This window comes from Accipiter gentilis, chromosome 7, assembly GCF_929443795.1.
Source record: "Accipiter gentilis chromosome 7, bAccGen1.1, whole genome shotgun sequence".
NCBI lineage: Eukaryota > Metazoa > Chordata > Aves > Accipitriformes > Accipitridae > Astur > Astur gentilis.
In genome coordinates, this window is record NC_064886.1 from 10,770,960 (window position 1) to 10,798,711 (window position 27,752).

Sequence of the window (27,752 nt, forward strand, 5' to 3'; positions counted from 1 at the left end):
CGCGGCCAGCCCGGGCCGCCGGGGCCTGTCTCTGCCCCTGCCGCTCCGCCGGCCCGGCCCGCTCCGTTCCGCTGCTCCGCCTCCGGTCCCGGCCCCGGCCCCGCGCAGGTGAGCGCCGCCCCGGTACCGGGAGACCCCGCGCCGGGAGGTACCGGGCTCCCCCCGCGGCCTTCCGCGGCCTTCTGCGGTCCCCCGGCCACGGGGCGCGGCGGAACCGTCACCCCGGCGAGGCAGGGAGGGATGGCGGCCGCTCGGGGAGGCCAGTCGGCGGGCCCGGTCTTCGCCCCTCGCCGGCGAGCCGCCTCCTGCTCCTCGGCCGGGCCGCGGGGGTAGAGCGGGGCTGGCCGGGGCTCCGCCACCCCCCCGGGCCGGGGCTTTGTAGGCCCGGAGGGCAGCGCCTCGTCGAGCAGGAAAATCATCTTTTCTTCTTTTTTTTTCTTCCTTTACTCCCTCCCTCAGCAGCAGCTGATTGTCCCTGGAGCCCCGCAGAGCCGCTGCCCAGGATGAGCTGCCCGCGCTGCCCCATCTGTTGGCATCCCAGACCGGAGACAGGGCCGTGCGGGATGGGATTGTACCAGGTACCGCTGCTTCTCCTTCTCCTTCCAGGGGACGCAGGCAATAATCTTTGCCAGCCATGTTCCCTAAATCCCGCTGTGCCGGTGGGAACGACACCAACCTCTCTGGCTTAGGCGCTGGCCCGAAATCACAGCCTCCCCTTAGGGATGCAGCCGGGCTCGTGGCCTAGGCCAGACGGCTGGATAAGTGTCGCAAGAACCCATTCAGAGACTTTTTCAGCTGATTTTCTCCATGCCGTTACTGTCATTTCTGACTAGGCTTTGCCACCCTCCCCCAAGCCATCTGGTGCCCCTCGCGCTTTGTAATTGCCTAAAATATCTACTTAAAGACCGGAGAGGTTATGTAACACGCTCAGTTGGTGGGCTGCTGAGCAGTGGTTTGTCAAGATATGTGTGTTTGCCGTGGGTTAGTAATCCCTTGATGCTTTTCCCCAGTGAAACTTCTGCTTCAAGTTGACAGTATTTTTAGGTATGATAAATAATAATATTTAATCACTTTTCTATCCCCTACTTCTCTTTAACCCGGGGTGAAACTTTGAGAAGCATTGTGGGGAAGTAACTGGGTGCAGATTTGGGTGGAAACGCTGGTTTCCAGCTCTTTCACCCAGCACTGCTGCCGTCCTGCTCACAGTGCTGGCTGGAAGAGCAGAGGCTTTTCAGCGCCTCTGAGGTTTTTTAACTCCCCTTCAGGACTTCATCACCCTCTGTGTGAACTGGCAGCCGTGTTGGAGGCAGCCCTCAACTTGTGTGAATGCCGAGGAATCTGCTCCTGCAGTCAGCCCCAGGACTGGGGCTCAGCCTGCGGTCTCTGCTCGACAGAGATAATAGTCTCTGACTTCTTGCTTGCAAATCTGAATGGGATTTCAGTCTGTGCCGTGGCTGTGTGCTCCTTAAATCACAGGCAATTTGTCATCATGCAGTTCAGGGTCCGTGTTTGGATCGGCAGCAGAAGAGTTGCTCTTGGAATCCGAGCCGGGGATGTGGGCTCCTGCTTTTCTCCTGTTTTCTGTCGCATCTAGACAGCTTATTTCAAGTCATGCTTTAGAGAAAGACTCAGACATGACTGTGGGTAACAACAGCAGCTTGAAATAGTGAATTTACATATCTAAACGAGTGTGGGAACGTTCAGGCACAAAGTACCTTGTGATCACTGGGAGGAGGAAACTTCCCATGGTGGCTGTGCCAGCATGGCTTGCTTAAGGGTTTGGTGTGCTTGGAAACAGGTTGCTGGGATGGAAGGGTTTGTCCTCCCTTTCTCAGGGATCATAATTAACACTTGTCAGGGGCAGAGAGGTGTGAGGGAAGAGGACAAAAGGTTGGATGTGTTTGTGTGAGTAACATGTTGGATGAGCCACCACTGTGGTATGCATGGAGTGGGTTTGTGAAGGGCTTCCTCACTGAATCGATGCTTGTTGCAGCAAAAGAAGCCTTTTCCAAAGGGTTGGGCCACTTCTCAGCATCTCTCAGAGGTGAGAGAGATTTTAGCGCTCCCACAATTTTATTTTTTTTTTAAATGGGGAAGTTAAATCCAGTGATTTGGTCATAAACTAACTCCTTCCTGTGGGGCTGTATCATTTGTGGAGGAGGAAGGAATGAAGGAAGTGCTGGTGGTGCGGTTCTGGGGCTGGCAGGCTGCGGCTTTCCCTCTTCCCTGCGCCTCTATCCCCTCTGCAGCGCCAGGACCATTGCCCTACAGTGGGGGAGGAAGGATGCCACAGAGACAGATTATGGTTTGATGTGGATGGACATTCGGAGCAGGGAGTTAGTGGTGTCTCCCTTAAGGAGCCAAGAGGCCGAGGAGCGTTGAGAGCCATTATTTAATGTGTTGTGTAGTTTGTCATTTTCCTGCTGCATTTCTTGCAGCGTGGCTTTTATTTTATTCCAAATTTAGGGGCAAGTCATTGTTTGGCCTGTGCGAGCCCCAGGGTTATTGCTGTTTCGGGGACGCAGGCTTGGCCAAATACAGCTCGGCACCGGGATGCAGAGTGCTTCCAGCAAAAGCATCTTGGTGAGGCTGAAGGGGGGCAGAGCGCTCCTGCATCCCATCCTACTAGAGCAGCCAAGCAGTGCTGTGCTGCCACTGAGCCGGTGAGCCCCGCCGCTGGGCTGGGGACCATGATGGGTTTTAGGAGCTGTGTGTCATGGAGCTAAGGTGTGAGAGAGCTCAGGCCACCCATGGCGGCTGCTTTAGCTGATGCTGTTTCTTCCAGCAGAGCATTGCTCATAACTGCTGTTTTGTTAAGAAAACTGCTGGTCAGGTGTGTCAGGGCTTTGACATACTGGTTTGAGGCACCAATTCAGGTGAGAGGAGCTGCACTTGTCCTGTGCTTGTTCTGTTTCCCAAGTAGAGGCTCTCAAAGGCTGCTCCATCCCGAGGCCTGATGCGGGGCGGTTGCATTGGATGGAGGGGCCGCTGCTGTCTGTCTGTGGTGGCAGCAATTGCTCAGTCTCTGGCTCAGGGCCTCCTGTTGCCCATTTCCTTGAAAATTCACCTTTTTTTGCTTTCCCTCTGCTATGTGTTCCATGATGTGCATCCTTCAAGATGGAAGCGGTGCTGTTCCATGGGAGGAAAGTCCCCAAGCAGTGCCCATGTGCAGCAGGGGAAGTTTACAAGCAGAGTTTGTCCTCAGGCGATGTCTGGAACGTGGCATTTTTTTATTTTATTTTTTTTTGAAGCGGAGTGAGACCTGTGTGCTGTGCAGAGGTTGAATCTGCTTCAACCAAGTGTGAAAAACAGGTGGGAGCCCGTCTGTGTTGGTGCTGAGTCTCTCCTGAAAGGCCTTTTGGTCTTGAAAGCGGGTGAAGCGTCCCCCAGGAAGAATTATTTCTCCTCTCTCCAGTGGTGTTCACAGCATGCTGCCCATCTCCCCCACATGAGCAGAGTCAGTCACAGTCCTTTTGTGCCTCAGTTTCCCCAACCGCTAAGCTATCACCTAATGAGTTACATTGAGTTGTTCTGCTTGCAGCAGGTCCAGAGGGGCACTCTGAGGAGCAGGGGCTCGCCCCGTAGTGTAATGAGGGGCACTGACAGTGCATCCTTCTCTGGCCTCCAGCACTGCTGTGATGTTTTCTGTGCCCATTCCAACTCCTGTGGCCTTCCTGAAGGCACAGCAAGATGTCAAAGGCCCTCAGTGCTGAGCAAAACAAAAAGTAATGCAGCATAATAGAGACCAGATGTCTTGGTGAGGCTTCATCCCGTCCTCCTGGGTTTTTGCCAGGGCTAATATTTCTTATTCAAGTCAGGCAGGAGTGAGACTTTTTTTTTTTTCCTGTAAAGCCACAGCTCTGTTCCTGTAGATCTCCCTTTGCTTTTGTCCCTTCCTGAAGGAACCATGCTCTTGAATCACGGCACTGACATGCAGCTGCTTCAGCGGTAGTTTCTGTGCTAGTAGGGGCTTCCCTTTATTTTGTATTTAATCACCGACTTCAGGGCCATTCCACCAGAGAGAAACTTGGCCCGTTATGGCTGTGGGTGGAGGATGAACCACATGAATTCAGCTCAGCCTGTTTTCCAGACTGGATTGCTTCATTGTGTGCAGCTGATGGGGTTTTTATCCCTGTTGAGACCAGCCATTTGGAATAGGGGAGTTATACTGAGCCTCAAGAGGTAAATAGTACGTTGTGGTATGTTTAACAAATAGTGATGTGAATCACGGAAAAATGCAGAGAGGTGCAGGAGGCAGGGAGTGAATTCCCTTGCTGGGATTTTAGGGAGCGCTAGGAGTGGAGACGTGTCCTTGGCAGGCTCCAAACAGCCCCATTGCTGGGATGTCACCGAAGAAGGCGGCTGTGTAAGTGTCGGGGGGGGAGCTGAAGAGCAAAATAATAATAATAAAAACAAAAAAAAGCAATGCACTGATTTAAAAAAAAAAAAAAGCAATGCACGGATTTCAAAGCCGTGCCTGCGGTGCAGAGGTAACCCTGCAGGCCCGTGGGTGGATTTATCTTGCGCAGTTCCTTAATCCAAGTTTAACCCACTCAGCAGTTGCGAGCTCTGGCCGGATGTCTCCTCTCCGGTGCATGGGGCCCCTCCAGGCCTGGCTGGCTGCATGAAGGTAGCAAAAGGATCGGGGAGTTTGTGCTGGTGGTGGGAGCGACTCTGCTTGCGGTGACTGTAACGCGGGTGCCTCGGAGTCATCAGGATACCTTGCGTGAGTAGGTCAGGTTGGATCTAGCCTCTCCCATGGACACAGAGGAGGTATAACGTCCAGAATTGTAGCGTGTGCCGTCACACTGCACCAGGCTTCACCTGCATTACCTGTGTTTATGGGGAGGGAGGTTTAACGGGATCCTACGCACTTTTTCTCCCTCTACAGCCCAGCAAGGAGGATGTCAAAAGCATTTCCCTGCATCGGATAAACAGTCGGGGCTCGGAAGGCCCCCTATGGGTGACCGAGCTGCCTGGGATCACAGGTACTTCTGCACTTGGCGTGTGGCCACGCAGCCATGTTTGGGACTCTGGCAGATGCCACCGGTGAATTTTTTTCGTTTTCATTAGTTTGTAATCCCAGTTGTCTTGATGCAAATGTTTGAAGGACACCAGAAGTGCTGGCACAAGCAAAGCTCTGTGCGACTCTTCCTTGGACCCAGCTCCACTCCGTGCTTCTCCAAATCCCGCCTTGCCGAGTTACACCGAAGGATCTCGTTTTTGTTGGCGTGGTGTTAAGTTAAATATTAGATCGTCTGGGCTTTTGTGGGGCAAGGCTGGGCTCACTAAGAAGGAAAAACAACTTCCTTCAGCTCCCAGGGTCTTTAGGATCTAATGACCACAAATATTTGAAGCATGCGGGATTTGTACCAAAGGGAATGGCAAGCACAGAGGAAAACGTTGTGTGTCACTGCCATGCAGACGGGGTGAAAGATGCTATTCATATCAGTTCAGACTGCTGAACTTTGGTCAGCCTTTTTTCACCTCATAGTTAGAGCTTAAGTGCTTTGAAAACAAGAGGAAGAAACCGGTCTCTGGGAAGTGGTGCTTGCATCTGGACACACTGACCTCATTTTTACTCGCTTGGAATATTTAGAAAGAAATGCTGTGGGTTTCCTTGCCCCTTTCTCCCACATCAGGAGCTGTAATGACTTGTAAAAATAAACAGATAAAACAAGGTCATTAAATTAACAGGGAAATATCTCATTGCAAGAACCTGCTGGCGCAGCTTCTGCAGGCAAAACAGGGGCTGGGGGTCGTTGGGGGAAGAGACAGGCAGAAAATGGTTCAGTGAACTTCTTTTCCAAAGACAGTAATTTTTTCCACCGTGCTGGACGTGAAAGGCAGGAGGGAATTGGCAATCTGCTTGCAGTGCTTAACATTTGTAAAAGGCATTGTGCCCTTCTGCTGATCACGAGCTGTCTTGTTGTAGCGTATGAGCAATAAAGGGAAGCAGTCAGAGCCGCAGTAATGATGTTAGATTGAATAGAGTGCCTTATTTTATTTTTAGAGGACAATTTCACTTGGCACTGGCCTTCTTTATTCTTTCTGGTTTTCCACAGAGATGCACCACTGCTCTTTTTATCGAGATGGGAAACCAGGAAGTGTGTTCAATCCCTCATTTATCTTCTTTTTAAAACATAATTAAATGCTAATCATTGGTGAGGATATGTAATCTGGGCAGTGGCATCTGGACTTTGAAAACAGGGACCTTGTTGCAACAAACTTGATTCTTGCTCCAGCTCTCTGCTCACCCATCGCCCGGCACCAGCGGGGGATTTCACCATCAAAGTGCCATGTACCACCCTCACCCTCCATCCCGAAAGGAGGTTAAAGGAGCAAAAGCTGAGCACGGGGGATAAACTTCATCTTTGTTAGCAAGAAGCAGAGCCACTGGGTCCACCCAGCCTGTGGCCCTCTAATCCCAAGCGTTGCAGAATGCCTTTGGGGTGGTGAGCATAAAGCAACCTGATTTCTGCCCGCCCCCCCGCCCTTTCTCTTTTTGGCTTGCTCAATTTTTTTATCATCATAGTAACAGGGAGATTTTGTGTAATGGCTGATAGATGCTTACAGCTCTCTTTCAAGTCTGAGTGGAAGGGGCACCGAGAAGACCTTTAAAACCCAACATGACTAGCTTGGCGTTGCACTGGGCCAGCTTGTGTTGTGTGCATTGGCTTGGAGTACCTTCCCTCTCTAGACAAAAGCTTTTTGAAAAGGTTTGCACCAAACCTCATCTCCGCTCTCGTTTCCTTTGAGGTGTATCCTGGCATGGATTCCTGTTTTCCCACCTTCAGGCTGGAAGCAGGTCTCCTCCACAGATTGTGTCCATGACTCTTTTTGTCTTGTTTTCTTTCAGCTTTGAAGTGTGCAGACCTGCCACTGCTATGGGAGACTCTGTTGTAGACCCAGCCCGAGGGACAGGCTTGGACCAGGCACCCAGCTCAGCGCCCCAAGGAAATGGCGGGACGTCTCTCAGTGTCATCACAGAAGGTGTTGGGGAGCTGGCGGTCATCGACCCCGAGGTGGCAAAGAAAGCCTGCGAAGAGGTCCTGGAGAAGGTCAAGTTGATGCACGGCATCTCCTCCGACAGCTTAACAAAACCAGCCGATGGCAGCGAGGCAGAGCGCACCCCACGGACCGTGGTGGATTTGGCCAATGGAGACATCAGGGAGGGCTGTGAAATCAAGTGCTTGGATGATCCGCCCAGCACAGCCTCCAAGATCCAGGAGGAGGACGAGACCATGGCCAACACAGTGAAAACTGCCCGGAAACGGCAGAAGAATAACTCTGCTAAGCAGTCCTGGCTCCTTCGGCTCTTTGAATCCAAACTCTTTGATATCTCCATGGCCATTTCATACTTGTACAATTCAAAGGAACCTGGTGTGCAGGCTTACATTGGGAATAGGTTGTTCTGCTTTAGGAACGAAGAAGTGGACTTCTACCTGCCGCAGCTGCTGAATATGTACATTCACATGGACGAGGATGTGGGAGATGCGATCAAGCCATACATCGTGCACCGCTGCCGGCAGAGCATCAATTTCTCCCTGCAGTGTGCCCTGCTGCTGGGCGCCTACTCCTCGGACATGCACATCTCCACTCAGCGACACTCCCGTGGGACCAAGCTGCGGAAACTCATCCTTTCAGACGAGTTGAAGCCAGCTTACAAGAAGAGGGAGCTGCCATCGCTGAGCCCAGCCCCCGATATGGGGCTGTCTCCTTCCAAAAGAACTCACCAGAGGTCCAAGTCGGACGCCACCGTTACCATCAGCCTGAGCAGCAATCTGAAGCGCACAGCCAGCAATCCCAAAGTCGAGAGCGAGGAAGAGGTAATGTTGGGGCTCTCCAAGGCTCGCCTGCCTGGGAAGGGATGCCCCCAGGGCTGTGCTCATGCAGTTGGTTCTCATCTCATAGCTCCTCCTTTACCGCAGAATGTTTTTGTCCTAGTTGCTGCAAATGATTGAAGTTTTGATTCCTGTGTCTCTAAGCAAACTGACACGCACTGGTGGGTTACGCTTGAGAGTGCTGGGGCTCCAGAGGAGGAGTTTTCTTGGTGTGAGGGGAAGAGAGGGCATTAGAAAGCTGGGTCAGGAGGACTGAGTCGCTTCCTACATGGCTGAATTCCCACACGATTTGGGCAACCCGGATGGTGTCTATGTTTTGCAATCCGCAGCCATCTGATTGCTGTTGGAAATCTCGTTTTCTCCTTGTCCCGACTTGTTCAGATTTAGCAACAGTGAGGTTTCTTCGCAGGCAGCTGAGAGCTGGGAGCAGAAGGAGAGCAGATAAACCCATCAGCTCCACCATCCTAGGGCCCTGGCCAAAATGAGCCTCTCATGCACACACACTTAAGGCTGTAGGGCTGTGAGCTGCAGCTGTGGGATTTGTCTGCAGGTGCTGCCCTGTGCCGAGCTCTGCTTTGAATTTCTGTCCTCTTTTTGCAGCTCCAAGACAGTGGAAAGCCAGGTTTTCCCTGCTGGAGGGGGTGGGTTGCGCGGAGGGGATGCTTCCAGTTTCCAGGGTTGGGCACTAATGCAGTTTAATACCAAAGCAAACAGCAAATAAATAGGTGAACTGAGGCATATGTGCGTTCTGTGTCTTCCAAACCCAAATAGCTCCTGGAGGCTTTGCGGCATTTATGTTTAAGTGTTGAAAAGTTATCGGCACAAAGTTGCATTGGCTTTGGTGCTGAGCTGCTGTATCAGTGCACGGTCACTGGAGAGTGATCGTTTTTGCTTGAGTGGGATTTCTCCCAAAGAAAATGCAAATTATTCATTTCGCACATCTGCTGACAGAGACTTATGGAGCAAAAGGATGAGTAGCATCCTTGGTAGTGGGCATGCAAGGCTGGAGGGAAAAGAGCTGGAAATGGAAATTTTTTATTTTGCTGCTTTTTTTTGAAGAGCCGATGGGTTTTAGCATAAGCATCAGCCTGAGATGGTGATGCCAAGCGGGAGAGGATGGAAGAGGTGAGCTGGTGCTAAATGCAAATTTTATGAGCAGTGCTAACCAAATCCGAGAAAAGCAATGCCTCTTCCAGAACTCAAGAAGTTGAAATGCTCCCCCGGGGAGGTGGTTCACCTCTCCAGCAGGGATGGCTCAGCAGGCTCAGAAATGGCTCGTAAAACCACAGTATCAAAGGCTCGGTCCCAGCGGGGCTTCAGCAGCCATTCACCCGGCACCCGGGCAGATCAGCCAGACTCCACACAGCTCCTTTTCTGGGTCATCCCTGTGTCTCATGTGGATGAGACCTTGAAAGCAGACTTCCCTGCAGCTCTGTCTAGACATTCGAGATCTCATGACCATTTTCGTAACGGTGGAGTATTTCTTGGCTTTCCTGCCTTGCCTGAGATTCCCCCTTTCCCTCAGTTCCGCACTGGGTTGTAAATCGTTGGAAGGGGCTGCATGGTCTCCTGCCTGTCTGCCGGACTTGGGGAAGGCTTCTTTGGATAGGGATTTGAAAGAGGTTTTGGAGGCATGAAGCAGCAGTCATCCAGGTGGGTTTCAAGTACAAACCACCCTGTACTGCTCCCTGCAGTTCTTGGGTGAAAACCCAGTTGCGAGCTGGGGTCGCAGCATTTGCTGATGGGTAAATGAAATCTTTCATATCTCTGCCCATTGGCTGCTTGGTGGAAAACAACCAACTGATGGAGAGCAGGATGCGCCGAGGTCTCTCTGGTCATGCTGGCTGCAGCTGCTTGAATAATGGAAACTGAAGCTTTACATAAATGATGGATGAAAGCAGCGCTGCAAAGAGTTTCTCTTGGCAATGTTTGAAATGTATTTTGATCCAGAGGCTGGGCAAGCTGTTTAAATGGTGCACAGCAATAGGGATACTTGAGGTGCTGTAAGAACTTTCCTGGTCTCCAAATATCCCCCACCAGCTTCCTGGACTTGTATTATTTTAAGTGCTGAATGTTTTTGCCTCCTGTTTGAAACCAGCAATCCCCTGCAAAAAGCAGCTTCCTTGGAGCTGGCCAGGTGGTGGTGGGGCCGGGAAGGTCTGGTGTAAATTCCAGCAAATTCTGGAATTCACTACTTTAATCTGCTTTAAGATACTTTAATCTACAAGTTGCTTGGTCCAGGAAACCTGCAGATGTCTGAATTGTGTTGTGCTGGCATCAGCCCTTACCTTGTTCCCCAGACTTTCTCAAAACAGAGATTTTACAGCAATAAAACCTCATGTGTGCTCATCTGGGAGTTACTTTATTCCCTTTATACTGTTGTGTCTCTGCCACCGGTGTCTGTGCCATCAAGTGTGGGTTGGGAACCTGCTTCTGCAGCTTCTGCTGCACCTCCTGAGAAACTTCTGTTTCTCTCTTTGCAAAAAGTTGCAGAACTCAAATGTAAAAGCAAGAAGTCATTTGTCTAGATTAAGGAAGGCTGCAATGCCTGAATCTCCTTATCAAGCGCTGCCTGCAGTGTCTGGTCTCATGTTGGCCTCAGCCTGCAAACTCATCCAGGGTTCAGCTGTGTGTCTTTCCTTCCAATCTCTTAAAAAAAAAAAAAAGCCAGATATAACCCAGCCAAGGGTAAATCATGACACTTCTTCAGCAGTCCTGTATTGCTAATGCAGCATTTCTGTGCACTGCAAACGTGGAGCTGGGGAATGAACATGGACAATTCGTTGTCTGGTGCAGATGGAGTCAAATCAGCTGGGCCCAGGGGTCGGTCCTGGAGGAGTGGAGGATGGAGAAGAGGTTTTGCGGAGAAGTTGGCTGTTTCTGATCTATGGCTGGAGGCTGTTGAAGAGCAGGAGAAATGGAATAAACTCAGTCTGGAAGAGTTGTAGGGAGGAAAAGCCGAAGTGTTGGGCTGGTGCCTTTGCAGGTGGGCATAGACCTGAAATACAAGCTGTAGAGGACAGGGCTGGAGATGAGTGGTGCAGGGAAAGGAGTGGTACAGAGAAGGCAGGTATGTCCCACCCATCCCTTGAAAGACTCTGGTGGAAGTGTCCTGCAAACTCTGCCCGTGCCGAAGGCTCTGCAGCCTGCTGTAGGGCTTACATCCAGGCTCTTTCCTGGTTACAGTTTCTCACATCCAGGCTTTGTCTCCCCTTTGTTACTGGAGGCCGAAGCCACTTTTTAGCTCTACCGAGGAGGTGATGGCACCACATTCCCTTCTCTGCAGCATCCCTCTGTGTCTGGCTGCATTATTTTCCCATCAGTCTTTTCTCCACTGAACAACTTTGGGGTTAATTTCCCATGTCCCATCAATCTTCTCTCCACTGAACAATTTTGGCTTTTGGCCTCTTCTGTGTTTCCCGTAGGTCGCCTATTACAGACCTCTGTGGTGTTATTTCTCCTCTGGACCTTTGCCTGTTGCTCCACATCTTCCTTGAAGCACGGTGCCAGGTCCTCCCTGTTTCTAGGCTCTTAAAGGTGTCTCTGTCCTTTGCTGCTGGTCCTTGCAAGGGGCTCCGATACCTGCTGTTCCCAGATTAGCTGAGTCAGACCCAAAGCAGGTATTAATGCTACTTAAGAAAAAAAAGTCTGCATTGGTTTTAGAGCGGGAGCAGGGGGGGACACACAGCTCTTAGCAAAGTCAGTAGTCACCCCTGGGATGAATCTGTCCCTTCCCTTCCCCCGCAGCTGCCTGCAGCTTTGGCGCTTTGTTTCTAGAGAATAATTCTTCCTGCTGAGATCTCTGTGTTCCAGTTGTCACTTCATGCTGCATAACCACCGTAATAACGGGCAGGAGAGGTTTTATTTCAAGTGCCGTTTGCGCTGTGGGTTTTTAATCCCCCCACCCCCCACCCCCCAGGTTATGCGTCCATAACATAATTCCATGATAGGGTTCTAATGGTATAAATTTATTTTGCATTTGTTACTTTTCAATTAATACAAAGGCATGCAAAGGAAAAGCCGCTCATGTCGTCTTGTGTCCCTCCAGCTTGAGGTGGATGGACTCAGCTGTTCTTCCAGCCCTGGTATCCAGGGTGGTGGTTGTATTTTGCCAGAATCCAGGTGTGTCCTGTTCTCTGATCCATTTACAGACAAAGGGTAGATTAAAAGTGCTGGCTGGGGCTGCTCAGCATTGAATTTTCCACCTGAGCAGCTTGAGACCTGGCAGGGAGGAACTTGCTGTAACCTGATGCTCATGCTGGAAACCAGGGGAGCACTGATAAGTGTTTCATTGTAGGAGATGGTCTGAGATGTTGTGGTTGGGTGTCTTTGGCTGCACAGTCCACTGGGATGCCAGAAGATGGATAGACCGTGGCTGGGATCCCCATGTTGCAGACGTGGGGGCAGATTGGCGTCCCAGCACTGTGCAGTGAGGATGCTTTACTTCTTTCTTGCCTGTTTAAATGTTAAACCTCTAAGACAGGACCCTTGCTGTCTGTGGCCTTTGGTTGCGCAATAGTGCTGTTAAGTTGGTCTTGCTGGGCAGAAATGTGGTGGAGTTGGGCTGTGTGGCTGGTGAAACCTCACTGGGGCGGAAGCTTGCCGTGGGTGGGACATCATGTTTGGCTGCCCAGGGCTTTGGCAGGGCTGCAGGCAGCAACCTGGAAACAAAACCTCACTCAGGGCAGAGCGGCTGCTTAACCTTCAGTAAAACCGTTCACGTCTGGGCCAAGCTACCAGAAACATCTCAAGCTGACCTAGAGGTACCTGTTGGGGTGAGGGAGAGCTGAACTTGGAGCAGAGAAAGTCACCTTGCTGTCTGATCACCTTCATTTTACCTAGCTCTACAAAACTCAAGTGTTGCTGGCTTTGGGGTGGTTGGTTTTTAACGATGCCTCCTCCGTAAACCCAACAGAATTTGCTGTAAAGGTGCAATGAGTCCTCTCCAGCATCCGCCCTGGAGGATTTGTTGCACAAACAGGTTGTGCTGCCTTTGCAGCATGCAAATGCCTTTGCCTTGGTTCCTCCTCAGCAGGCGCTGACCAGTGATGGCAGCACCTTAACAGCTCCCTGGTTCTCTGCTCTCATCTCCCCCACCTCTCTAGGGGTGGACAAGGACCCCCCCGGGGTCTGCGCCCTTGAGCTGAGCCGGGGCTTGGCTGAGTTGGCATTTTCAGGGATGAATGTGCCCGGGATGCACTGCTGCTCTGCTGCACCTTTTTGCGTTTCTCATAGGGCTGTTGCTTTTGGAAAATACTTTTCAAATATGAAACCCCACAACTTGAGTTAAAGCTGAGGCTGGTAGTGAGCTATTTCACTCCCCAGTTTTCCCGTCTGGCGGCCTGGGGTTTGCACCACTTACCAACATTCAGCCCTTTATCTCCCCTGCAAGCCATGCTCCACAATTTGACCCCGGTGTCCCTGCCAGCATGGCAGGGTGCAGCACTGATGGTGCTGAGAAATCTGGGACCGTGACGGTGGGTCCTGGAGTTTAAGAAATTTTAATATTAGGGCACAGCGTCAAACTTTATAGCTGAGACCTTGTACCTGGATGAAACAGGGAGGATGCTCCCCGTGCCCCACTCTGCCTCCCACCAGTGTTTTAACTCCCGAAGCCTTGGAGGTGGGAAGAATAAATCACACTGTCTGCCTAGAGACGAGTTCATGTCTCGGATCCCTTCATGAGCTAAGATCAAGGTTCCAAATATGCAGAGCAGGAGGGGAAAACCAGCTTTTTAATTATTTTCTTTGACCAACTGGATTGAAATCAGCTATTTTTAAATGGGAACAGCTTGCTTTAGCTGTGAGCCTGAACTGAGCTCCTGCTTAGAGCCAGGTTGATGGTGGAAAGAGCTGGGCAGACTTGTGTCTCAGTGCGAACAGAAATGTTTGGCTGAACTGGTTCCACTAGTCAAGTAAAAAAATTTTAATTAGAAAGCTGCTAATTGAATAATCAGTTAAGAATCTAGGCTGGCTGCCGGTAAGGGAGCACTGGAAATGGCAGCTTCTTAAATGCCAGCGCCTCGCTGTTAACTTGGAGCCATTGCGTGTGGGTGGGTGGTGGAGGAAGAGCAAAGCTTTCACGTGACGCGAGCGCTGCCCACAGTGTGGGGTTTTTATTTTTTTTAACAGCAGCATCAGTGTTCTCTTGAGAAACAGCAGCGAGGGTTTATATGCAAATCTGTTTATGTCTGCGTTTCTGCACAGATTCGCTTATTGGAGCGTGTGCGCTGGAAGGCAACTTCTGGATTTGAAAGCTGCGTTTTATTGAAGGTCGCCAAACGTGTCTGACCCCAGTCTTTCACTTTTTAGCTCACGTCTCTGCCCTGGCTTTGCCAGTCGGGGAGTGGAGGAGCGTTGGCCTTTTACCTTTGGAATTGCACCTTCAGCGATGCTGGCAAAGGTGCTTTTTCTGGTAGAGCTTGTTTCTCTGCTGTGATAACAGCAGCATGGCTACCAGAGGATTGCTTTCAATGCTGTCATGGCAAATTGCTGTGAGGGCGGCGCTGCCAGGTTTGCCACGGTCCCATGGATGGGTCCAAGTTGGCAGGTTTTGTATCTCTTCTGCATCCTCCCTTTGGATTTGGTAGGGCATCCCTTTGCCTGTTAGGTTTCCACTTGACCACAGTGATAGCAGTCACTCAAGCTGCAAAGTCTGACTCCTCTAGGCATCCTGGTTTGTCTTTTAGCTAAAACTTCTACATTTCCCCATAATACAAGCAGTGTTGGTGAGGCGTTTGCCTTTCAAAAGCTATCTTGATTTTAAATTATTTTTTACGATATAAAACACTGCCACCCATAATACCTGTTTTAGTTTTATAACAGGTAGGAAGGTCCTTCTGCAAAGGATTTGTGGAGGCAAAAGCAATGTTGGGGCTAAGGCGTGCTGAGCTCACTGTCGAGCTCTTTACAAAGAGAGTTGAAGTTATTTTTATCGGTATGACAGTATGTGTTTACTGGGTAAAAACTTGTGCTGAATGTTCCTACATCTTAAGAGAGACCAAGAATTTTAGCCTTAAAACCTCAAAGCAAACCCTGCAGAGATGGTGGCTGCGGATAAGCCTTGTCCTGAGCACAGGGCGGAGAGATAGGCAATGGGGAGAGAGCGGGTGATGGCCATGACTGACCGTAAACACCACTTTGCACCTACATTTCAGCTGAGACCAGGGTATTAAACATTCAAGGCTTTTTGTTTCCCGAGTGACAGATCTGGAAGCTTGCCCGCACTTGGCAAATGGCTCATCCATATGTCAAGTTTGCAAGGGAGAGGAGTCGTGCTGCTGGCACCCTTTGAATGTGGTTCATTTTCCTGCTCCTTCCAGCCTGGTTTCCCAGGGAAATGAGTCTCGTGTGATCCTTGTCTCCTCCAGCAGCAACTTTTTGAAGCATTGACCAAATGCCGCAGAGAGGAGAAGCCAGAAATATGCCGAGTTTCTTTATGTTCTGTGGAATCGGCTGCTCTGTGGAGGTTTGTGCCCCTTGCCGAGGCTGACCAGCGTGCCCTGTGCCGAAGCAGCCCGCCCAGGTCACCAGTGAGGGGATGTGTGAGGTGTCAAGGTGTGGCAGGAAGCTTTGGGTGGCTGGAGCTGTTGGAGGGGGAGGAAATTTTGAGGGATGTAGGATGCATCTGGAGGAACCCAAACTTCGCTGGGTCTGCTCACACAATGAGCTGTGTTCCCTATTGCACTTTTTTATTTCAGTTTGCTGGCTGCCTGCCGTAAAAGTACCCGACCTCACTGGGGAAATCATCAGAAATCGAATAGAATCCCCAAAAATGTCTTTCCTTGGGTGGCCAGTGGGTCTGGCTACCCTGCTGCATCCGGACCAGAGCTGTACTGTGATGAACATGGGGGAATAGGGAATGACTGAGCCCTTGGGGGGCTGCAGCGGGTCCTTCTGCAGCCTTATCCTTTGGGTGAAGCAAGCGGGTTTAGGCCAGGTTCTGCCCCAGCTTTTCCTGCCCCTGCAGCTTGTCGTTCTTCAGAGTTGGGGAGCGAAGCTGCCCATGAAATGGCATTGCTGGAAGCGCAGGCAGGTGGGGAAGAACAGGCTCCGAACATGTCAGAAGCTGCTGAGATTATGTCAGAGGGTTAGATGCTAAGCGAAAAAATAAGATGCACTTAATTCCCCCTCCAAGTTTGTTATTCCTGTTCTCTGGATCCAGGCCTCGTGCCGCAAGCAGGTTTTGTTGCTCACGCCTCGCATGGTGAGCAGGTGATTTGAGCCACAGCAGATACTGGAGCCTTCCCAGAGAGGAGGTTAAAAAGCCGAGGTCTCGGCTGTGCTCCATCTGGGGAGCGGCTTAATGACAGACCCGGAGCTGAACCTTGGAGGAACTCGCCTTGCCCCCCTGGGGCTGTTTCTGACTCATTTTTCTGCATGATGGTGCAAACCCCTGTTGCATCAACATGAGGCCGACAGGGCGGCAGCGTGCCGGCTTCCCAGTACTGTGCAACACACCCCTGGTTTTGGCAGCTGTGCGTCACACCGCAGCTGGGAGAAATCGGCAAAATCCTGGTGCGAGTAACCTCTGGAGATCAGAGTCCATATTGATACAGGCACCTTTGGTGGTTTTGGGCTCATGCAAGCTGGAAGCTGCCTGGCTCAGCTTAGAAACTGCCAACGCTGTAGGTTGTCTTCAGGAAGAGCAAAGCTTTAACGGGCCGAGCTGTGGGTTTGCCTGGAGAGCTCAGACACGGCAGTGGGAGCTCCATCTTTCTTCCTCCGTGATGGTTCACACTGGCATTCCCATCTCCATGGGGAGGCTGTTGCAGGTGCTGTCCTGAGCACGGCTGTTTCTGTTCCAGTGTTGCAGGTATTTTTCAGTACACTTTGCAAGTAGATAATTCCTGCCTTGTTTGAAGGTAGACCCGTCATTTAGATGTGTTAATGTGCTGACACCTCAAATTCACCGAAGGGCTTTGGTTTAACAGCAGGTTTTGCTGAGCTGCGTGATGCTTGCATGGGGGGTTGTCTCCACCTCCTGTAGTCAACAGTTGCAATTTTCAGAGCCGGCATTTTTTGATAAAGTTTGAAAAAAGCAATTTTAAAAGTTTCCAGCCAGATTGAAGACCTAATGTCATCACAGGTGCCACTCGTGAAGCAGTTGGGGAGCAGAGGCTGTGCACGGCAAAGGAGAGGGCACGCCTCTGTGCTGGACAAGTTGTGTGTGACCTTGATTTAAGACTTTCAAATGAAAATTGGGAGCTTGGGTCCTAAATCCGAGAGGAATTTGAAAACTACCCTCAATTATTGCAGACTGGCATGGCTTTAGTGGAATAGGTTCTGCTTGAAAATGTACTGGGGACAGGGTCTAGCTCTGGCTCAGCTTGGCAGGTGCCAGGGTCATGGCTGCCAGAGATGAAGGAGGAGCAGACCAGATCATCCATGAGATCTGCTTTACAGCAGAAAATGCATGAATGCTATGAGAAGATGAGTTTCTGAAATCGCGTTTATTTTAATGGGAGTTGAACTGGGCAAAGTGCATCTGATAAATGTGTTGTTATCTTGATTTAAGATACAGGAATGAGTCTGGTGCTTGTGAAGGAAGGCAGCAACATGAGCCCAGAGCAGCCTCTGGGCTCCAGATATTTTTTTTCTTGGTGAGCCTTGCGGGGTCTCAGCACTGTTAGGGTTTTTATGTGGTCACGCAGAAGAGATTAATGTAAATGCTGTTATTTCTTATGGTGAGACTAAGCCTGGTGGAATTAGCGTATCCCTGTAATTAACATACTAAACCCAAACCTGTTTGTTTCTTTTGGGGAAGTGAATTTTAAAACCAATTACACACTGCTCTTAAGGGCGTGAAGCTCCATTTTATCTCTTTTTGGCATGAAAATAAAGGATTTATGGGCTCTAAGCATGGCACTGCTGAAATCATGGGACATCTGGGATAGAGATGGAAATCACTGTTAGGTTGGATGCACAGGGTAGATTTTGGTGGCTGCAGAAAAATGTGGTTGATGGCTCGTGCTCGTAGTACGTAAGGTTTGCTTGGCTGCACAGGGAAACCACTTCATAAAATAAGCCCTCTGCTGATGAAAATGGTCTTGTCAACTTGAAAATAGTTTAATTGTTGGGGTTTTTGATTTTTAGGACAGTTTCCATGGGGTTAATTTTATCTGCTGAAATTAGAGGCTAAACTAGAGTCCAGGAGAGAAAAATAAAGTGTTTTGTTGATGGAGAGAGGCTGGTCTCAGGGCAGATATCAGCACGAGCATCCCTGCCTGCCCTAGCAGCTCCTGCCTCTGCAGCTGATTTGAGCCAAGAAAGTCAGAGCTGAAACCTTAGTTATGCTTCTGGGGTAGAAGAATATTTTAAAGGATGTAAATGGGGAAAATCTGTGGGGATTTTATGGGCATTTAGTGGTAGGATCTGCCGATGAGCTGTGAGCCCTGCTCCCTGTTTGGTACCACCATAAGCAGCCTCAATCAGAGGAGGCTCTGGTTTAGACCCGTGAAATTGTTGTTGCGTTACTCTGGAAGCATCACGTGCCAGTTTAGGTGCTGCTTCCTATCCAAGAGTAAAAGGCAGCAAAATTATGATGGGGTGGGGGAAAGAAAATAATAATTAAATGAAAAGTGATCGTTATGAACCTGGAGCTAAACTATTGCTTTTTCTCCCCTTTTCCCTCCTTCCTCTCTCTCCTTTTAAACAAACACCACCACCCCAAACTGCCAACAAACCCCCTTTCCTCCGTTTCCCAGGAGCTCTCCTCGAGTACGGAAAGTCTTGATAAGTCATTCTCTCCCGTAAGTGGCCCGTTTCGTTCCTGCGCCTGGGCTGCCTGCCTTCCCCGCGACAGCAGCATTTCCTCTCTGCCATGAAAATACTAAACTCTGGCACCCGGCGATGCACCGCAAGCAGCTCTGGTCCCCAGCTGTCCGCCCCCAGTGTCTGCACCGCTTGAGCCCCCAGCGAGGGCAAAGCCAGCATCTCTCCCCACCACCGTTGGCACCGTGCTGGCCGTTTCTCGTGCCGCAGCAGCTGGGGTTGTGGCGGTGCCAGCTTCGTCTGAACGTTTCCTGCTTGTTCAGCGAAACGCCTGTGGAAAGGGAGCTTTGGGCAAATTTGCTTGCACCAGTTTGGCTAAAATAAAGCAGAAAACCCCAAGGGGCTGGGGGGTACCCTGGGTGCTCATTCCCTGCCCCCCGCCCCCCCAAAAAAAGGCAGCGAGGGAGAGAAAAACCCTCATACCACCAACAAATGGAGGCAGGGGAGGGACTTGGCTGATGCTGCCAATTTTGGTCTGAGCAGTCGCTGACCTTTGTGTGGCGGCGTCCGCAGATGAAAGAGGAAATGCTGTTTCCTTGAATTTTACTTAAAAGTTCTCTGCCAGATGGGATTTAATTTGCTTTTTCCACGAATCATTATTTTTCCCCTTCTGTGTGTTAAACTTTGGTCTTTCAATCAAAACCCAGCATTTCCCTAATAGAGCATTTTTCTTTCAAAATGAGCCTTTTTCATTATTTTTTTTTTAATCAATAGCATCTTCCTCATCTGTGTTGTTTTCCTGCCGGTGGGTGTGTGTTCTCCATCTGGGATTCCCAGTGGGCTTCCACATGTTGAATATGTAGTCCATGATCAAAACCACTTAACCCTGGCAGCGGTGCCTGGCGTAGCCCCCATCCTCCAGGACAGGGTTTGTATGGTGAATTCCAGCCTCTTTAGCCTTTATAAAGAGTTATTTGACACATACCCAGCTCTTGTCCCTCTGTCCCTTCAGAGGGAGAGTTTTCACACCTTCTACACGTGGCATGGTGGGGGCAGGAAGGCAGGCAGGAGCATTGATGCTGCAGTCATGGACAGATGCCAGGCACAAGGCTTTTACCCCTAAGCCCAACCCAATGGAGACTTCTCCTTTCATTTTTTATAGAACTCCTCCAACTCCACTCTTTTTAAGAGGTGCAAGGGGCAGTAGGATGCTCGGGCAGCTGTGGGTGCTGGTGGTTGGGTGGGAGGTAGGACACCAGGCTCTGAGTCCCAGTTTGCCACCCAACCTGACTTAAGTTGCTTTATTTTTTTCCCCTCTCCTGCTCTTCCCAGCAAAGACAGTGACATCTCTTCCTCTGTTGTTGAGGCTTGGCACCGGTAGAGCTCTTGAGGCTCCTCAGTCCCAAGACGTCGCAGAAGCATCTTTGCAGTCCTCGGGCTGCGGCAATGGTTGTTGCCATCACCTCATCCGCCTTGACCATGTTACCCATCTTGCCATCGCCTGGGGCCGGGTGGTAGCGAGTGCCTATTCCTCTCCCATGTAGCAGGAGACCTTTTCTTCCAGGCTTTGCACACCCAGGTGGTTTATCCACAGCAGATGGTTATTGCAGCAGCTGAGGCTCTTTGCAAGCATTTATGGCAAATTTAGAAACCTGCTGCAGGCACCTGCACTGAGCTGAATGGTCGAGTCATTTATAAATCATGCCAGATATTGGTTATCAGCGCTGATGCTGAAATCCTCCTGGCAGGCAGCTAAGCTAAAGGGACTGGGTAGCAGCCCTGCTCTGCACTGCTGAGTAGTTTCCAACTCTGAGTAGATCAGGTGGGTTTCACTCCTGTGGAGCGAATGACCATGGACAGCAGAAATGGGGGGTTGCCACAACTTTGCTCTATAAAGCTCTGAAATGACAAATTGTGGTGGTTTGAGCAGGGGGGAGGTGGGATGTCAGGGTAAAGGTAGGTAGAACAGCAGAAAGCACTTTGGCAGCTGAGGCTGGAAAGTGTCCCAGATTAACACCCCTGTTTTTTGAGATGCTTAAACCTCACCCAGACAAAACTGCCCAGATGTGATGGCTGTGCGGAGCTGGACCAGCCTTGCCCATTTGCCATGTCATGACACCTCCAGCACCACTCTGAAGCTGTCGGCCGAAGCTGGGTCTCCCTCCTCTGCCGGTCCTTTAGCCACAAATACATCTGTATCATTGTCCCTGCCCAGTCCTGGGAAGTGTTTTAAACCACGTGGGTAGAAAGATGCTCCTGGAGCGTGTCTTAGTAAAACATAAACACAAAGCCCTGCCTAATTTAAGAGCAGGAATTTTTTTTTTTTTCAAAGCCCTGCCAGTGAAATGTTTTGCTGTGGTAGACAGTAGATGATAGAAAGTAAATACTTATGTTGGCTCAGAGCAACGGAAGGATCCTTGGGGTGGTCAGATGAGGGAAGAGCATCTCCCGTCCTCTCTCTTTGCTTGGCTTCAGGACCCTGATATTAGTGAGCCGGGGCAAAAGCAGCTCTCCGCAGCCCCGCTTCAGCATGACGGGCTCTTTGGGCAGGCTGGAGACAGTGTTTCCTGTGATGGCTCGGGCCAGGGATGGCCCCGGTTCAGCTGATGCTGTTTCCAAAGCTGCTTCTCCATAACAGGATGCGGAACTTCCCATGCCAAGTCCCCCGATAACACCAAAGACCGGAGCAGAGCTCAGTGGGATGCCTTTGGAGCGCAAGGGGATGGGGAAGACATTTCCCAGCCATGTGTTTCAGGCTGGAGGAGCTGAGACCTGAAGGTTCTCAACTGAAGCATGAACATCAGAGGTGCAGAATGGGTCACGGAGGTGGCAGGGTGCTCCCAGGGTCGGGACAGCTTTGCTCCGCTCACTGTGAAACTGGGAGAAGATGCATCAGGGGATGCTTTGGGATCCCTGGAGAAGAAGGGGTTTAAAAAATGCCTGTGCTTGCGATACGCCGATTGATAAAAGCCTGAATCAGGAGGACTTTGCTTGCAATCTGCTCCTGCATGTGGGCACCTCCTTGCCTGGCCACAATCCCAAATTCTCACCAGTGACTCTGTCATTAAATTATTCTGCTGAGACAAGTAATGCACAGAGACCTCGGAGTGGGTGAGGGGGCACAGAGCTGTTTTGGGGACATTATCAACTAAGTGCCAAATCTGGAAACCTGCATCAACCAGAGAGCAGAAGGCCCTTAGAGGAGCAGGGACATCGCAGCCATCACGGTTTGATGGGAGCGGATGGGAAGAGGTGTCGGAAGGAGCAGAGTGTCTGTTGAATATTGTTCTGCTCTTTGCAGAAATTGGGTTAAATGCAATTGAGGGAAACGGTCCCGGAGGTCAAGGAAGCATTGGGGCGCAGGGTGGGCTGGGTAGCAGGAGCCAAGGCAGAGCAGGGTCCGGCTGGGACCAGGCACTTTCGAACCCACTGGGGGACGGAGCATCAGCTGGTGCAGGGTTTTAAATATTTATCCTCTGCCTGGTAGGTGAAAGTGATATCGCTGGCTTAGATGCTGTGCAAATGCTTCCTCCTGTCCTGAGGATGCCTCTGCTGCTCTCGCTAGCAAAGTGGGCAGGAGAGCAGAGCACAGTGGAGGAGAGGACAGCACTTACCCCTGAGTTTGGAAGGATTTTTGACGTGGACTACAGATACAAATGATTTCCCACCTGCCCTTTCCCAAAAGGGAACCACCAGACTGATCCTTATCCTCTTTTTACCATCCCTTTATTTTGCCGTGCAGCCATTCCTGGCTCTCTGATGTTTTCCTTTGCTTCCTTTTCTCACGCTCCGTAGCTCCTTGCATGTGCATTTCCAGCATGATTGTACAGTAAACACTTCGCAAGTTTAATTCTGCATCTTAAATGGCAAAATCAGCTGCAATCGTTTGTTGTTCTGATTTAAAAGCTTGAAAAAGTCGAGCAGAGAGCTTGACTTATGCTGCGGGGTGTGGGGGGCCTCCTGGGTGTAAGGGCCTTCCTGAATCGCAGTTTGATCTTTTCAAAATGGTTGAATTGAGCCAGGATTGAGGCTTCGGGATGAGGATACAACAAAACACCCAACGCCAAGCCTGGGATGAGGCTGATTTGCGCTCCCTCTGCTGGCTGCAGGGTCCTGGCCACTGTGGCCCTGGGGGCCCGGGGGGTTTTGGGGGGACATGAGGTCTGGAGTTTTGGGGAGGAGGATTTCTGGACAGGACAGCAGCAGGGGAAAAAGTGCTTTGATCCTGCCCTGCTCTGCTCCCACATAATGAGCCCAGCTCTCCGGTCATGGAAGTATCATCTAAGAGCAGGGAAGAGGGTGGGACGGGAAGAGCCTCCTTCTCTGTCTGGAGTTTATCCCGGTGCTTTTAGACTGCAGAGCCCAATTGCAAAACTGCCAGTGTCTTATCAACCTGCTGCCTTTATAACACTTTCCCCCCCACCCTCCTTCCCTAAACCTTTTTTTAGCCTGTCAGACTCGCCCCTGAGAGAGAATTCATCAAATCCCTGATAGCCATTGGGAAGCGCCTGGCCACTTTGCCAACCAAAGAGCAGAAGACCCAACGGCTCATTTCGGAGCTTTCGCTGCTGAACCACAAGCTGCCGGCGCGCGCCTGGCTCCCAACGGCTGGCTTTGACCATCACGTGGTACGGGTGCCCCACACCCAGGCAGTCGTCCTCAACTCCAAGGACAAGGTACGAGTGAGCGGAGAACAGTTTTGCCTTGAAAAGCAGATTTTTGTCCTGTGCACAGCCCCTGTTTGGGCATCTAGTGAAAGAAATGCTTTGAGCATGTGCTTAGGACATCTCCTGGGTCCCAAGAGTAGTGTTACCGCTTCCAGGGCTGGGAGCAATGGGGAGAGAGCTCTGTACAGGCAGCTGGGAGGGGAAGACATATCCCTGAGAGTAACTGTCCTCTGAAATGTGCGCTGTAGCAGTCTCTGGAGGTCCAGCCCTGCCCTGGGCACTGTTCTACATCTAGTGAAAAGCACGGCTTTGCCCCAAAAACCATGTGCCAAAAAGGAAAAGCATACACCCTGCAAGAGCGGAGAGTATCGTGCTGCCTCCTGTAGCTGCCTGGCACTTGCAGTGACTGCCCTGCTAATGCTTGGTTTTGCTTCCTGCAGGCTCCCTATTTAATCTATGTTGAAGTACTTGAATGTGACAATTTCGACACAGCGAATGTGCCCGCTCGGATCCCCGAGAACCGCATCCGGAGCACCCGCTCGGCCGAGAACCTCCCTGAGTGTGGGATCACACACGAGCAGAGGACCAGCAGCTTCACCACTGTCCCCAACTATGACAATGATGATGAGGCTTGGTCCGTGGATGATATTGTGGAGCTGCAGGTGGAGGTAAGGCCAGGGCTGGCAGGCAGGGTTTATCCCTTGCTGGCGCTGCAAGATGCTGCCGGGACCTGTGCAGCAGCATTGCAGGATGGGAAGGCCCTTTGAGGAGCCAGTGCCAACCCAGCTCCTGCCTGGGATAAAAGATGAGTGGGAATTGCACTTCAGTAGCCACTATATCCCACCTCTCGCACCTTTCCCCTTCCAGCTGCCAGAGATTCACACCAACAGCTGTGACAACATCTCCCAGTTCTCTGTGGACAGCATCACCAGCCAGGAGAGCAGGGAGCCTGTGTTCATTGCTGCTGGAGACATCAGGTGAGGCTGGCGTGGCAAGCACAGCCCAGGCAGTGGCTTTATTGGGGTGGGTTATGAGTTCAGATGCAAAGAGGCAGGGGCATGCAAAATTTCTCTGCTGGATTCCTGGAGAAAAAACATCTGCATGGGTTAAGGAGGGGCTGTGCAAACTCTGGGCAGTGGAAGTTTATGAAAACCCTAAATAGAGGCATGTAAGAGATGCTCTGGGCTGGTGCAGCCTCCTCTGCTCAGCCACTGGCATCTTCCCTGCTGGTGAAGTGGTGGACGTGGCCCTGGCTTGGGGTTTGGAGCTTCGTAAAGTGCTTTGGATCAAAGAGGCTCTGGGTGTGTGTGGTGATGCCACTTTCTCCCTCAGCAATGGGTTTCGCTGCTTAAAAGCTCTGTCTTGCAGACGGCGGCTCTCAGAGCAGCTGGCTCACACCCCCACCTCCTTCAAGAGGGACCCTGAGGACCCGTCTGCTGTTGCCCTGAAGGAACCCTGGCAGGAGAAAGTCAGGTAGGGCTGGAAGTGGTGGGTTGGTCTCAGTGCTGCAGGGACTTTGTACGTCCTGGAAATCCAGGGAAATTGCTCTCTGGTTTGCCCAGTAAACAGCCATGGCCTCGACTTTAGGCCCTGCTAGTCCCCAGGGTGGGTGTGTTGACTCAGGACACAGGGAGGTGGAGGGCAGCAAGCAGTGGGTGTGCCGGCAGAGAGAGAAAATCCAGGGCAGATTTGCTGCTGTTGGGTTAGGCTTTGAGGGGCTTTACCAGGTATTTATAGGCATCCTTTACGTCAGAAGAGTTTGGCCTGTCCCAAAATAAACTAATTCGTGTTCTTGCTATCAGAGTTGTACGTCCAACCCCCAAATTTCTCCTTGAGCAAAAGGGAGAGTCCTCTGGGCTCTATGGGTTTGGGGTAGTGTTTTCCACACAGTTCTGATGGAGGGACTGGGGGATTCAGGGAGAGTTAATTCCTTTCTGCTGTTCCCAGAGACAGCTTGTGGCTCAGGTAAGATTTGCACCATAGTTTGGTGAGGGCTCAATGTGCAGTTCTTGCAGTCCTATGCCGTGGAGCTCGTTCTGCTGCAGTCGCCATTGAGCAGAGCTGCTGCATCTCCAGAGGCTTTCCTTGCCCCCGAACCCCTGATGGGAGACCTCCGGGCTGACTTGCTCCCCACCCTCCCTTTCCTCACACTCCCATCCTTGCCTGTTCCCTGCAGGAGGATCCGAGAAGGGTCCCCCTACGGCCACCTGCCCTCCTGGCGCCTCCTCTCTGTCATTGTCAAGTGTGGGGATGACCTCCGGCAGGAGCTGCTCGCCTTCCAGGTCCTCAAGCAGCTGCAGGTGAGAGGGGAGAGGGGCTGCCCACAGGGCCCGTGGCTGCGTGGGGCCACCCTGGATCCTGAAGGATTTTGTCGCTCTCTCCCACAGTCCATCTGGGAACAGGAGCGTGTCCCACTCTGGATCAAGCCATACAAAATCCTCGTCATCTCTGCCGACAGCGGCATGATTGAGCCAGTTGTGAATGCTGTGTCCATCCACCAAATCAAGAAGCAATCCCTGCTTTCACTGCTGGATTATTTCCTGCAGGAACATGGCAATTACAATACCGAATCCTTCCTGACAGCCCAGAGGAATTTTGTGCAGAGCTGTGCCGGTTACTGCCTGGTGTGCTACCTACTGCAAGTCAAGGACAGGTGAGTCCCCATGTCACAGCTGTGTCTTCTACCAGGATTTGTTTTTTTGTCCCCGGGTACAGCAGGGAAATCCTGGGAGCAGAGAGTGCTGCCATGTACGTGCTTGCAAAGTTTAATGTTTAAAGTTTAAGTTTCCCCTCTTCCGCGCAGGCACAATGGCAACATCTTGCTGGATGCGGATGGACACATAATCCACATCGATTTTGGGTTTATCCTCTCCAGCTCCCCCAGGAATCTTGGCTTTGAGACGTCTGCCTTCAAACTCACCACAGAATTTGTGGATGTAAGTGAGCAGGGGACATGATGGTGAGGGGTGATCCCAGTGTCGGCTGGCAGTCGAACCCTTGGCAGCTGGGTTGACACCGTGGCAGTTCTCGGCCAGCTCTGCAGCCTCAGCCGAGCTGCTCTTGGGACCCAGCTGATGAGCTGAAAGCTGGGGGCGCTCTGTTTGCTGTGTGGGTTCACTCAGAGAAGTGAAATTCCCTAAAAAATCCCATTGTGCCCCTCCTGTTGACAGTCCCTCTGCTCAAGGCACACTGTTGTAAAGCTTCTCCATCCACTGGCCTCCACCCATACAGCCTCTCCCTTCCAGGTGATGGGCGGGCTGGACGGGGACATGTTCAACTACTACAAGATGCTGATGCTGCAGGGTCTCATAGCTGCCCGGAAGCACATGGATAAAGTTGTGCAGATTGTGGAGATCATGCAGCAAGGTAAGGGGATCCAGAGGGGATCAGAGCTGGGTCTTCCCCAGAGGTGCCACGTGTGGGTCCAGACTGTATAGAGCATCGCGCAAAAATGGCTCAGTGACCCTCAACACACGGAGGAAAGCTCGTGGGGTTTGGAGAGCACCTGGAGAAGTCAGGTTTTGGGCAGCCCTGCTAGGGTCTGGGGTCTGCAGGGGGAGCTCCTGGCTCAGGGAAGTGGGTTGAGGCACACTGGATTCCTGCATTCACCCAGCTGTGCCCGAGGTGTGAGCGCTGCATGGATCAGAGCGGGTTGGTCTGAGCAGGGTGAGTGTTTCCTGCGGGGGAGGGAGGGTGTCCCCCCCCCAGCCCTCCTTTACCTCGTGGATCTCACAGTGTGCGGGGGGTTCCTGAGCTGCGCTGTGGAGCAGGAAGGGAGCGGAAAGGTGCCTGTGGCGATGGCCAAGCACCATTGTGCCCCAGAGAAGCCTAAAACACACCCAAGGGAAGGGGGTTGCTATTCCCTTGGTGTGGGAACGGGCCATAAATGCTCCTGGCACAGCTGCGGCAGCGTGCTCCATGGCAGCGGGTTGTGAGTAACCCTGACACCACCTGGCAGCTACCGGGAAATCCCTGTGCCACAAACCAGCCTCAGAGCCAGCGACAGCCACGCTGGATGGAAGCCATCCAGCCCTTGGGGGCTGTGCTCACCCCAGTCCCATCCCCCCCTGCCCGCGCCAAACCCTGTTCCTCCCTCCCTGCAGGGTCGCAGCTCCCCTGTTTCCACGGCTCGAGCACCATCCGCAACCTGAAGGAGCGGTTTCACATGAACATGACGGAAGAGCAGCTGCAGCTGCTCATCGAGCAGATGGTGGACGGCAGCATGCGTTCCATCACCACCAAGCTCTACGATGGCTTCCAGTACCTCACCAATGGCATCATGTGATGGCCGCGGGCCTCCCTCTCCCAGACCAGCTCTGTGCCCGCTGCCACGCCCGAGTTTTGCCCCCACGAAGAGGTCTTGGTCCTCGACGGTAAAAAAAAAAGAGGCCGAGTCTCAGCATCTTCCTGGGGCTGCTTTGGCAAGACTCAACAAAATGAAATGAAAAAAAACCTGAAGCAGTCGAAGCAGGAAAAAAACCCACTCCTGAAAAATCAAAGCAAAATGGATCACGCGGTAACCATTGTT

At 51.6% G+C, this 27,752-nt stretch overlaps 1 protein-coding gene across 5 annotated transcripts; it reads left to right on the forward strand.

Moving 5' to 3' along the window:
* PI4KB (phosphatidylinositol 4-kinase beta) lies at positions 1-27,644 on the forward strand. Of its 5 annotated transcripts, none has more exons than XM_049806098.1 (13): positions 1-108; positions 463-578; positions 6,860-7,829; positions 18,551-18,595; positions 23,006-23,233; positions 23,665-23,892; positions 24,092-24,201; positions 24,593-24,697; positions 25,401-25,524; positions 25,612-25,877; positions 26,028-26,160; positions 26,470-26,590; positions 27,328-27,644. In XM_049806098.1, the coding sequence occupies exons 3-13, from the start codon at positions 6,888-6,890 to the stop codon at positions 27,507-27,509; spliced, it is 2,484 nt and encodes an 827-aa protein (XP_049662055.1). In that variant the 5' UTR covers positions 1-108; positions 463-578; positions 6,860-6,887; the 3' UTR covers positions 27,510-27,644. The 5 variants fall into 5 exon arrangements, with proteins under 5 accessions (XP_049662055.1, XP_049662054.1, XP_049662058.1 ...); XM_049806097.1 differs by having other exon boundaries at positions 12-108; positions 460-578; XM_049806101.1 differs by lacking the exon at positions 18,551-18,595 and having other exon boundaries at positions 13-108; positions 460-578.
* Positions 27,645-27,752: the final 108 nt, after the last annotated feature.

Coding starts and splice junctions, on each gene's coding strand:
- PI4KB (XM_049806098.1), top strand. CDS start 6,888: ATGGGAGACTCTGTTGTAGACCCAGCCCGAGGGACAGGCTTGGACCAG. Junction 25,525..25,611: donor AGGTCCTCAAGCAGCTGCAG/GTGAGAGGGGAG, acceptor TCTCTCCCACAG/TCCATCTGGGAACAGGAGCG. Junction 26,591..27,327: donor TGTGGAGATCATGCAGCAAG/GTAAGGGGATCC, acceptor CCCTCCCTGCAG/GGTCGCAGCTCCCCTGTTTC.